The sequence below is a fragment of the Nicotiana attenuata genome, unplaced genomic scaffold, assembly GCF_001879085.1.
Source record: "Nicotiana attenuata strain UT unplaced genomic scaffold, NIATTr2, whole genome shotgun sequence".
Lineage (NCBI taxonomy): Eukaryota > Viridiplantae > Streptophyta > Magnoliopsida > Solanales > Solanaceae > Nicotiana > Nicotiana attenuata.
Window position 1 is genome coordinate 260,251 of NW_017670714.1, and position 13,185 is coordinate 273,435.

General features: G+C 44.4%; 1 protein-coding gene across 1 annotated transcript; it reads left to right on the forward strand.

Annotated features, from left to right (window-relative positions):
* The first annotated feature begins 11,286 nt into the window (after positions 1–11,286).
* Positions 11,287–11,951, forward strand: LOC109242569. Its single transcript, XM_019409412.1, has 2 exons — positions 11,287–11,301; positions 11,400–11,951. The coding sequence occupies exons 1-2, from the start codon at positions 11,287–11,289 to the stop codon at positions 11,949–11,951; spliced, it is 567 nt and encodes a 188-aa protein (XP_019264957.1).
* The last annotated feature ends 1,234 nt before the right edge of the window (positions 11,952–13,185 follow it).

The following is a 13,185-nucleotide window of genomic DNA, read 5'->3' on the forward strand; positions in this document are numbered from 1 at the left end:
TCGCGGCTTGCCTAGCTTCTATGAGTAGGTGCCATCACGACTCTCGAGGGTGGGAAATTCAGGTCGTGACAAGTTGGTATCAGAGCTCTAGGTTACATGGGTCTCACAATTCACGGACAAGCTTAGTAGAGTCTGAGGGATCGGTATGGTGATGTCTGTATTTATCCCCCAGGAGCTACAGAGTTTGGAAACACTTCACATTTATTCCTTCTTGTCGTGCGGTTTGGTTTCTCAATGCTAATTGAATTTCTACTCTGTTCTTCCGCAGATGGCGAGGACACGCGCTTCCTCATCCACCGATCAGCAGCCTGAGCCCCCAGCAGCAGCTCCCACGAGGGGCAGAGGGCGAGGCCGAGGCCGTGCTAGAGGCCGAGGTAGGGGTAGAGCTCAGCCCAGAGCAGCAGCACCAGCGGCGGAGCCTCAGGTTGACTTTGATGATGAGGTTCCGGCCTAGGCAGTTCCGGTGGGCCTAACTCAGGTCCTAGAGGGGTTTATTGCTACCCCGGTACTCCAGGATGCTCTGGTCCGTGTAGTGGGCCTTATGGAGAGTGTCACCCGGGCATGCTTGCTTCCTGTAGCACCAGCCGTCTCTCAAGCTGGAGGAGGAGCCCAGACTCCTGCTACTCGCACTCCGGAGCAGATGGCTCCCCAGTTTCAGACTCCAGTGGTTCAGCCAGTTGGAGCAGTTCAGCCGGGTGTGGTAGCTCGGACCGGAGATAGAGCAGCTATGTCTGCCGATGCTTTATGGAGGTTGGACAGGTTCACCAAGATCTTTACTACTACTTTCAGCGGTGCATCTACTGAGGATCCCCAAGATTATCTAGACAGCTGTCACGAGGTTCTTAGGAACATGGGGATAGTTGAGACCAATGGGGTCGACTTTGCCACTTTTCGCTTATCTGGATCCGCCAAGACTTGGTGGAGAGTTTATTGCTTGGCTAGAACAGCCGGATCACCAACTTTGACTTGGGAGCAGTTCACTCAGCTATTTCTGGAGAAGTTTCTCCCCATCACTCAGAGAGAGGCATATCAGAGGCAGTTTGAGCGTCTCCAGCAGGGTTCTATGACTGTTACTCAGTATGAGATCAAATTCATCGACTTGGCTCGTCATGCTCTTATCATACTTCCCACCGGGATAGAGAGGGTGAGGAGGTTCATTGATGGACTTATTTAGACGATTCGTCTTCAGATGGCTAGAGAGACCGGGAGTGAGATATCTTTCCAGGAGGCGGCCAATGTAGCCAGGAGAGTGGAGATGGTTCTGTCGCAGGGAGGTGGTCATGGGTAGGACAAGAGGCCCCATCATTCAGGCAGATTCAGTGGTGCCTCGTCTGGAGGAAGGGATTCGTATGGTAGAGGCCATCCTCCTAGGCCCTTTCATTCAACACTTCAGGTTTCTCATGGTGCTTCAGGTGGCCGTGGTTCTCTCATGCAGTATTCTGATCAGCAGTCCTACAGTGCACCACCAGCTCCTAGCAGTGCAGCGCCGCTCCAGAGTTTTCGGTGTGGTCATTCAGGTCGCCAGGGTCAGTCTCAGTTTCCTCAGCCGCAACACTCAGGTGGATGCTATGAGTGTGTGAGTATGGTCATATCAGGAGGGCTTGTCCTAGATTGGTGGGTACTCAGTCGCAACAGCAGGGTTCCCGTGCTATGGTTCAGGCACCAGGTGTTCGACAGACCACCCAGCCAGCTAGAGGTGGGGGTAGAGGTGCTAGAGGTGGAGGTAGAGATACTAGAGGTGGAGCTCAGACCGCTAGAGGTGGAGGCCAGCTAGCCGCAGGCCGTCCCAGAGAGGTAGTACAGGGTGGTGGGGCCCAGCCCCGATGTTATGCTCTTCCAGCCAGGCCTGAGGCTGAGGCTTCCGATGCTGCTATCACAGGTACTGTTCTGGTTTGTGGCAGAGATGCTTTAGCTTTATTTGATCCAAGGTCTACCTACTCCTATGTGTCATCTTATTTTGCATCGTATCTGGTCATGCCTAGTGATTCCTTGAGTGTCCCTGTATATGTGTCTGCACCGGTGGGTGATTCTTTTTTGGTAGACCGAGTCCATCGTTCTTGTATTGTGGTGATTGGGGGTCTTGAGACTCGTGTAGATTTGTTGCTTCTGGACACGGTTGATTTGATGCTATATTGGGGATGGACTGGTTATCACCTTACCACGCTATCTTGGACTATCATGCCAAGACTGTGACCTTAGCCTTGCCGAGTTTACCCCATTTAGAGTGGAGAGGGACTCTTGGTCATTCTACCCGTAGTGTTATCTCTTATGTGAAGGCTCGGCGTATGGTCGAGAAGGGGTGTTTGGCCTATTTGGCTTATGTTCGCGATTCTAGTGCTGAGGTCCCTTCTATTGATTCTGTGCCCGTTGTTCGGGAGTTTCCTGAGGTATTTCCTTTAGACCTGCCGGGTATGCCACCCGACAGGGATACTGATTTCTGCATTGATTTGCCTCCGGGCACTCAGCCCATTTCTATTCCGCCGTATCGTATGGCCCCGCCTGAGTTGAAAGAGTTGAAGGAGCAGTTGCAAGACTTGCCTGAGAAGTGTTTTATTAGACCCAATGTTTCGCCTTGGGGTGCACCGGTGTTGTTTGTTGAAAAGAAGGATGGGTCGATGAGGATGTGTATTGATTACCGGCAGTTGAACAAGGTTACGATCAAGAATAAGTATCCGCTGCCGAGGATCGATGATTTGTTTGATCAGCTTCAGGGTGCCAAGGTATTTTCAAAGATTGACTTGAGATCTGGTTACCATCAGTTGAGGATTAGGGCATCCGATGTCCCTAAGACAGCTATCCGCACTCGGTACGGGCATTATAAGTTCTTGGTGATGTCATTCGGGTTGACAAATGCCCTAGCAGCTTTTATGGATTAGATAAACCGAGTGTTCATGCCTTATCTGGATTCGTTCGTGATAGTCTTCATTGATGATATTTTGATATATTCCCGCAGCCAGGAGGAGCACGAGCAGCACCTTCGAGTGGTTCTTCAGACTCTGAGGGATAGTCAGTTGTATGCTAAGTTTTCGAAGTGTGAGTTCTGGTTGAGTTCAGTTGCATTCCTGGGTCATGTTGTATCAGCAGAGGGTATTCAGGTTAATCCGAAGAAGATTGAGGCAGTCAAGAACTGGCCTAGACCAGCATCAGCTACAGAGATTCGGAGTTTCTTGGGGTTGGTAGGCTACTATCGTTAGTTTGTGGAGAGGTTTTCATCTATCGCAGCCTCGATGACCAGGTTGACCCAGAAGGGTGCCCAGTTTAGATGGTCGGACGAGTGTGAGCGAGCTTTCAGAAGCTCAAGACAGCTTTGACTACGGTACCGGTATTGGTTTTGCCCACAGGTTCAGGGCCATATACAGTTTATTGTAATGCATCTCGTATTGGGCTTGGTGCAGTGTTGATACAGGATGGCAAGGTCATTGCTTATGCTTCACGACAGTTGAAGATTCATGAGAAGAACTATCCGGTTCATGATTTGGAGTTGGTAGCCATTGTTCACGCATTGAAGATTTGGAGGCATTATCTGTATGGCGTGGCATGTGAGGTGTTCACGGATCACAAGAGTCTTCAGTATTTGTTCAAGCAAAAGGAGTTGAATTTGAGGCAGAGGAGGTGGATAGAGTTGTTAAAAGACTATGATATCACCATCTTATATCATCCAGGAAAGGCCAATGTGGTGGCCGATGCTTTGAGTAGGAAGTCAGTCAGTATGGGCAGTCTTGCTTATATTCTGGTCGGTGAGAGGCCGCTTTCTTTGGATGTTCAGGCCTTGGCCAATCAGTTTGTGATACTGGATGTTTCTGAGCCCAGTCTTGTGTTAGCTTGCACGATCGCTCGTTCTTCTTTATTGGAGCGTATCCGTGATCGGCAGTATGATGTCCCCATTTGTGTGTCCTTAGAGACACGGTGCAGCACGGAGGTGCAAAGCAGGTTACCTTAGGTAATGATGGAGTTTTGAGATTGCAGGGTCGAGTTTGTGTGCCTAATGTAGATGGACTTCGAGAGTTGATTTTGGAGGAGGCCCATAGCTCCCGGTACTCTATTCATCCGGGCGCCCGAAGATGTATCAGGATTTGCGGCAGCATTATTGGTGGCGGAGAATGAAGAAGGATATCGTTGCATATGTGGCTAGATGTTTGAATTGCCAACACGTTAAGTATGAGCATTAGAGGCCTGGTGGTTTGTACCAGAAGATTGAGATTCCTGAGTGGAAGTGGGAGCGGATCACTATGGACTTCGTTGTTGGACTCCCACGGACTCAGAGGAAGTTCGATGCAGTGTGGGTTATTGTTGATAGGCTGACCAAGTCAGCGCATTTCATTCCTGTGGCAGTTTCCTATTCTTCCGAGAGGTTAGCTGAGATCTATATCCAGGAGATTGTTCGTCTTCATGGTGTGCCCGCGTCTATCATTTCGGATTGAGGTACGCAGTTTACCTCACATTTCTACAGGGCAGTTCAGCGAGAGTTGGCACACGGGTTGAGTTGAGCACATCGTTTCATCCTCAGATGGACGGGCTGTCCGAGCGGACTATTCAGATTTTGGAGGATATGCTCCGAGCTTGTGTCATTGACTTTGGAGGCTCGTGGGATCAGTTTTTGCATTTAGCGAGTTTGCCTACAACAACAGCTACCAGTCGAGTATCCAGATGGCTCCCTATGAGGCTTTATATGGTAGGCGGTGTCGGTCTCCGGTTGTATGGTTTGCGCCGGGAGAGGCTCGGTTGTTACGTACTGATCTGGTTAAGGATGCCTTGGACAAGGTCAGGATCATTCAGGATAGGCACGTACTGATCTGGTTAAGGATGCCTTGGACAAGGTCAGGATCATTCAGGATAGGCTTCGTACAGCTCAGTCCAGGCAGAAGAGTTATGCCGACCGTAAGGTTCGAGAATTAGCTTTCACGGTCGGTGAGCGGGTATTGCTTTGAGTGTCGCCCATGAAGGGCGCGATGAGATTTGGGAAGAAGGGAAAGCTTAGCCCTAGATTCATTGGCCCGTTTGAGATTCTTGATCGAGTGGGAGAGGTGGCTTATAGACTTGCATTGCCGCCTAGCTTATCAGCCGTGCATCCAGTGTTTCATGTGTCCATGCTTCGGAAATATCACGGCGATCCATCCCACGTGTTAGATTTTAGCACTGTCCAGTTGGACAAGGACTTGTCTTATGAGGAGGAGCCACTAGCCATTTTAGACCGACAGGTTCGTCAGTTGAGGTCAAAGAGTTTTCCTTCTGTTCGTGTTCAGTGGAGAGGTCAGCCTCCTAAAGCATCGACTTGGGAGTCCGAGTATGATATGCGGAGCCGTTATCCCCATCTTTTCCCCGACTCAGGTACTTCCTTCTTATGTCCGTTCGAGGACGAACGATTGTTTTAGAGGTGGAGGATGTGATGACCCATGAGTCATCACTTGTTTTAAAAATGAATTCTACGTTTCGAGGCCTTAAAAACCTCTTTTAGCTTCACCACGTTTTGCGTGCGCAGTCCGGGCGCGTAGCCGGAAAGCTATTATGTGAAAAATTTGTGAAAATATTGAAATTTTAGCTTAAAATGCATCTAAGTTGACTTCGGTCAACATTTTGGGTAAACGGACCCGGACCCATGATTTGACGGTCCCGGAGGGTCCGTGGAAAAATACGGGACTTGGGCGTATGCCCAGAATCGAATTCCGAGGTCTCAAGCCCGAGAAATGAATTTTTAAAGAAAATTGTTTTCTGAAATTGTTTAAAGGATTTGGAAATGAATTTTGATCAGAACATGTTGGTATCGGGCCCGTATTTTGGTTCCGACGCCCGGTACAGGTCTTATATATAGTTTAAGATAATTCTGTGAAGTTTGGTAAGAAACGGAATCCGTTTGACGTGATTCGGACCTTAAATGCAAAATTTGATGTTTTAAGAAGTTTTGAAATATTTCATTGATTTTGAGGTATAATTCGTTGTTTAAGAGGTTAATTTGGATATTTGATCGCACAGATAAGTTCATATGATATTTTTGAGTTAGTACGTATGTTTGGTTTGGAGCCCCGAGGGCTCGGTGTGTTTCGGAGGTGTTTCAGATGGTTTTAAACTCTTAAAAAGTTGCAAGTTTTCAGTTGCTGCTATTCTAGTACTTTCTCCTTCGCGTTCGCGGGAGGACCCTCGCGAACGCGATGAGTTAATTGTGCTAAAGGAAAATTCCTTCTACGCGAACGCGAGACCCAGGTCGCGAACGCGAAGCTTTGGGGGGTCTACCCTTCGCGAACGCGGGCCTGGTATCGCGAACGCGAAGGCTTGTGGCCTGGTCAGGGGGAAGGGAAAATTATACCTACGCGAACGCGACCACTTGGACGCGAACGCGAAGGCTCGAGGAGTTACTTCTCCGTGAACGCGATCCGTCTTCCTCGAACGCGAATGCCTATCAGGCCTAACTCATCGCGAACGCGATGAGCCTATCGCGATGACCAATTCCGCCCAGTTATTTTAAGCTTTAAAAAACAGTAGCCATTACGGGATTTTTACCAAAACTCATAACTTCTTCATTTAAACTCCAATTTGGGCGATTTTTGAAAGGGGATTTCACCACCGATTCATAGGTATGTAATCTTAGACTCATTTTCTTCAATTTCCATTAACACCCATTAGATTTCTAGGCATAAATCATGTTCTTAAGGGTAGAAAATTAGGGATTTGGGTAGAGTTAGGGCTTTTTGATTAATTGTGATTTAGACCTCGTTTTGGGGTCGAATTTTGGAACTAATTATATATTCGGGCTCGTGGGTGAATGGGTGATGGGGTTTTGGTCCGAACCTCGTGTTTTGACCAAGCGGGCCCGAGGTCGATTTTTGACTTTTTGGGAAGAATGATTAGAAATCTATAATTAAGTATTGGAATTGGATTGTTGAGCATTTATTGATGTTATTAAGTCGATTATGTATAGATACGATTGATTTGGAGCCAAATTCGAAAGGGAAAGCGGTGTTTGAGGCTTGAGTTGGCCGTGGAAGTTCTAGGTAAGTGTTCGGTCTAACCTTAGCTTGAGGGATTAGGAGTTATGTCCTATTTTCTATTTGCTTCTTGTTGAGTACGACGTATAGGCATGGTGACGAGTATCTATACGTTGGTGTCGAGCATGACCGTGAGTCCTAATTGAAATTTGTTGTGTTCTTAAATGATACTACGGATGCTTTAATTGATGATTCTCGATATTGAGAAAGGATTAAGTTTGTTTTCGTGGAAATTACTTATGATTGAGTATTAGTGTTAGCTGAGATGAGTAGAAGTTGAGTTAAGATTGGTTATAGCTGATTCTCCCTTGCCGGGACGTATTTACTTTTACCGTTGAATCCCTTGCCGGGATAGTGTAACTTATTGTTGATCCCTTGCCGGGTCTTGGCATGGTTGTTGCTAAAAGTATATAAATATATGGATCGGGTTGCACGCCGCAACAATACTAAATATGGATCGGGTTGCACGCCGCAATAATGTTATATTGGACCGGGTTGCAAGCCGCAACAATATTATATTGCATCGGGTTGCACGCTGCAACAAATGTTATATTGGATCGGGTTGCACGCCGCAACAATATTATATTGGATCGGGTTGCACGCCGCAACAGTGATATAAATGGATCGGGTTGCACGCCGTAACAGTGTTAAATGATAAGGGATCGGGTTGCGCGCCGCAACAGTATTATTAATGTTTTGTTGTAGATTTTGAATTGTTCTCTCATATTTCTCTTGAGTTCCTGCTGGACTTGGTATTTTCCCCACAGCATGTACCCCCTCCCATCTTTATTTGTTCATTTCTGTTTTATTTTTCGCTGTATATTATATAACTGCACAGGTTTATCTGGAGTCTGGTCCTAGCCTCGTCACTACTTCGCCGGGGTTAGGCCAGGCACTTACCAGCACATGGGGTCGGTTGTGCTGATGCTACACACTGCACTATGTGCAGATTCAGGAGCAGCTTTTGGACAGTAGCACTTGGAGAGGCTGCCATCAGCCCAGCTAGAGATCCCGAGGTAGTCCTGCAGGCGTCCGCAGGCCCGACGTTCTCTTCTATCTTACTATGTGTTCTGTTTTCACTTGTTTCCGAGACAGACTGTATTTTCTTTTTCAGACACTTGTATGTAGTACTCATAGACAGTCCGTGATATTGTGACACCAGATTCCGAGTAGAGGAGTATATTGGCATTGTAGTACTGGCTTTGGTTATTTTATCTGTCTAAGTCTTCCACTTGTTCTGTTTATCGTTAATATTAAATGTTCATAACCTTTTAATCTAAGTTTGTTAAAAAGGATTAAAATATGAGAGTTAGTGATTTCTATATTTCCCGGCTTGCCTAGCTTCTACGAGTTGGCGCCATCACGACTCCCGAGGGTGGGAAATCCGGGTCGTGATAGTTGTTCTTTCCTTATAAAGTTATTCTAAGCAAGTATGTATGATCCTTGAATCCTGTTGAGGTTCATATTGATGGTATGGATGTACATAATGTTAATCGAAGGTGCAACGACCTTACGTCACTCCGAAAGGATTAGAACTTGATTCCATGAGTCCAGCATGCTTTATATATAGTATATATTTTACTCTACCGAGCCGCGCTATAGTCGGCCGGGTACGGCACCTATTGTGCAACCACTGATCAGTTGGGTTTATCGAGCTCCACGTGGCTGGGTACGATTCTACCGAGTCTTATGATGGCCGGGTACATTTTTACCGAGTCCTCTTTGAGGCCGGGTACGATATGATGATGATGATGCACACAGAGGCGTATGTTTGTAAGACTTTATGTTTATATATGTATTATGCATTTCATGTTAGTAGCCCCAGAGACACTCAGATGTTACAGGTTGTATCTCCTATATCTCACTTTACATTACTGTTCCTATTTATGCTTTCCTGCCTTACATACTCGGTACTTTATTCGTACTGACTCCCTTTTCCTGGGGACGCTGCGTTTCATGCCCGCAGGTCCTGATAGACAGGTTGACAGTCCTCCTAGTAGGCTATCAGCTCAGCGGAAGGTGTTGGTGCACTCCACTTGCTCCGGAGTTGCCTATTCGGTCAGTATGATTTGGACATGTATTGGTTAGTATGGCGGGGCCCTGTCCCGACCTTTATGATGTGTATCTACTCTTAGAGGCTTGTAGACATATGTCATGTATATGAAATATTGTATGGCCTTGTCAGCCTATGTTCAGTGTACGAGTATTCGTTTTGGTCTTATAGGACCGTATGTTACATGTATAAGTTTGTATTACATGAGGGTCGTCCTATGTCAAGTATTCCCTTATGTTTTATTCTTGTTATCTCATGACGGCCTTTCTGCATCATTTACCCATGATAGTATTATAAGAAAGATATGTTACGTTGGTACTCGGTTGAGTAAGGAACCGGGTGCCCGTCGCGGCCCTTCGATTTGGGATATACATATACACACATTTACGAGATTAAAATGTATGTATGCATATATATATACACACACACACATTTACGAGATTAAAATGTATGTAAATAATAATTGCCATGTATCATTCACTATTTGATTTAAACATTAAATATGTCCTAATCTTCCGCGATAGCTCGAATATCGCTGAAATAGGAAAATAACAAAAAGGATAATATAAATGAAAGCAATGAAAGTTGATATTTTGACAATATCTACTATGTATGCTCAATCAATGCAAGCACTATGTTTTATAAGCGTGATCTTTCTATCTTTTATGAGGACATCCCAATTGAATTATAAGATGAAATAATTAAACATTTATTCGATTGAGCTTAAATCTTCGAAATAATAAAGATCTTGTTAGAAATTATTGTTTTTATGAGAAATGTGTGAGTTTCAGCAATCCATTATTACACGATTATGATGTATGCAATTCGAGGTGCAATATTTATCCTGTATGTTTTAATTTTAAAAGAGTTTCCTCTTCTTTTCTATTTGTATTCACGTCCTTCCTAATAAGGAAAAGAAAGGAAAATGTAACGTGATTATGATTTCAAATAATTTGTTTACTTGATAATCTACATTCCAGAAAATGACCCAGTCATTATCGGAGCCTAAGATACTAATCTGGTCGGAATTCAATTCGAGATTTAAGTGACTATGTCTTAAAATAACAAAAATCGTGATTTTTTTGGGGAGAATCGTGTGCATATCATCAATTCAGTATTACATGATTATGAGCTCCGAGTTGTAATCTAATGATTATAATTATGTTTTGCATCACTCACGGTCGGTTTTTTCAAACGAACTTTTTACTCTTGATAAGTTTTATATTCAAGAGGAAGGACTTGATAACGAACCAAACCTAAAGATATTAATTTGACTGAGATTCCCTTCATGATTTAACTGTTCAACTTTCCGACGTAACCTACAATACTATCCGCCTAAATCATTGACGTGAAAAATAACTTTTTAGAATAAAGAAACTCTTTATTTGATCATTTTGCCCAGTTACTCAAGTTTCATTAGTTATATTTTTAGAAAATTATATATAAATAAAAATTGTGAAGAAACCAAAGTACGTATACAATTTTTGAAAAACACACGGACAATATCAAATCCTACTTTACAAAAGCAAAACAAATTTAGAGAATGGGACGAAAATTATTGTATAGGGTAAAATATATTCTTATTAAATGCTTGCATGATGAAGCGACACGTGGAGCCGAAACATTTACTAAAGTGTTAAATTCGAGAAGTTCCGATGCTTCTCGAAAATTGAAAAAAATTTTGCTCGAGTTCCAGGCAACAACATGGGCGGATGTTCATAATCGTTATGAGTCAAAGATAAGAATTGAAGATGATCAGCTCAGTTTTCTGGCATCAACCAAGGGCCAGAATTGGTAAAAGAATAAGGAGAAATCAAGGATGACTTCGACTCATATCAACGGTCTTTAAGGGGTCTGTTTTTGCCCTATGAAAGAGCCAAAGGACGCGACAAAGGTTTTCGGTTGGCGGATAGACTCGCTACCGATATGACAGCTAATCGCGACTGGAATAACAGGTCATTGCAGGACAAGGAGATATTAGGTTCTCAATATTCCTCCTACCCAAGTTTTCTGAATACAACTTCAACGTCAGCGTAGTGGAGTTGGTGTTGGCTATGAGAAACATTAAAGAGGCACGCTTCTCGAAGCCAATAAGATCTGATCCCAGCCAAATGGATCATAATTTATGGTGCGCATACCATGGGATCAACGGCTACCAGATAGGGGACTGCTGGCGTTTGCATGAGGAGGTGGCAACATTGTTGAAAAATGTCCATCTGAGAGAATTCTTAAGTGATCGGGCTAAAAAAAACTATGGCCGCAATCATGGTAATGCGGAACCTTCGAAAGCAAGAGATATCCTCCACGTCTGACAATCAACATGATTTTTGGGGGTAAACGAGATTAATAGTGTTACTTTTTCGGAGGCAAAAAAGACAAAGGTATTAGTAACCCACAGTAAGAGACTCCAGGAAGAAGCTGAGGATGACATCACTTTTACGGAGGAAGATGGCAATAGATTATTGTTGCCACACAACGATGCCTTGGTAATCTCTATTAATGTCTTAGATTTGAAAATTCAACGTGTTTTGGTGGTCCCAGGAAGTTCGGACAATATTATCCAGTGGAGAGTGCTGGAGCAAGCCAAGTTGACCGGAAGTACCATTCCGGCCACAAAACTCCTCGTCGGGTTCAATATGGCAAGTGTGACAACCCGAGGAGAGATCCTGCTGCCCACGAATGCCAAGGGGGTGATGAAGAAGACCCTTTTCGAGGTAGTAGACGGTGATATGGGCTACAATATTATCCTGGGGAGACCATGGTTGCCCGAGATGAAAGCTGTGCCGTCAATATATCATCCATTGTTAAAATTCCCAACTCTCGAGGGAATTAAACAAATAAGAGGCGACCAACCGACGGCGAGGGAGATGAATGCAATCTTAGTTTATAGTAGCAAAGGGAAGAAACATGTAGCATAGCAATTACAGGAATCGGTGCCTGCTCACGAGCCGAGCAAAATGAACAAGGGAGAGGAGTCGTTGGAATCCTATCAGGTACTGAGGTATTTCTAGGTACCAGAAGAAGTGGACGCGACAAATTCCACAACGAAAGAACTTGAACATGTCGCGTTGTTCGAGAAGTTCTTAGAGAGGAAGTTTCACTTAGGGACAAGACTAAACCCCGAGCTCAGGTATGGATTCATCAAATTTCTTAAATTTAATGTTGATTGTTTTGCGTGGTAGCATGCGGATATGACAGGTATCCCTCCGGAAGTGGCTGTGCACAAACTAAGTTTGGATCCTAACATCCCTCTGGTAAGGTAGAAAAAATATCCTATCGTCGAGGTCAGAAACAAATTCGTCAAAGAAGAGGTAACTCGTTTGCTTGATATTGGTTCAATCCGAGAGGTAAAGTATCCTGACTAGCTAGCTAACGTAGTAGTAGTTCCAATGAATAATAATAAATTTTGCATGTGCTTAGACTGTAAGGATCTAAATAAGGCGTGCCCGAAAGACTCGTTTCCATTATCGAACATTGACCAAACGATTGATGCGACGGCTGGGCACGAGTTAATGAGTTTCTTTGATGCTTACTCCGGGTACAACCAAATCAAGATGAACCTGGAGGATCAGGAAAAAACTTTGTTCATAACAAACTTCAGCACATATTGTTATAATGTGATGCCTTTCGGGTTAAAGAACGCCGAAGCCACCTATCAACGGCTTGTAAACAAAATATTTGAGAAACAAATAGGGAAACCATGGAAGTTTACATAGATGATATGCTGGTTAAGTCTTTGAACGCAGATGATCATCTCAAATACTTGCAAGAAACCTTTGACATCCTAAGAAAGCAAAACATGAAGGTTAACCCCGAGAAGTGTGCGTTCGGGGTCAGCTCTGGTATGTTCTAGGGATTCCTAGTGTCGCAAAGAGGGATCGAGGTTAACCCCGATAAAATTAATGCCATCGAAGATATCCCAGACTAATTATCAAACGTGAAAGAGGTTCAAAGGTTGACAGGGAGACTGGCCGCTTTGAGCAGATTCATTTCCCGGTCTTCGAAGAATTGCCATCATTTCTTTTTGCCACACAAAAAGAAGAACAATTTTGAATTGACTCCGGAATGTCAGCAAGCTTTAAAGGATTTGAAATGGTATTAGTTAAGTCCTCTATTGCTATCAAAATCAGAGGAAGGTGAACAACTTGTTTT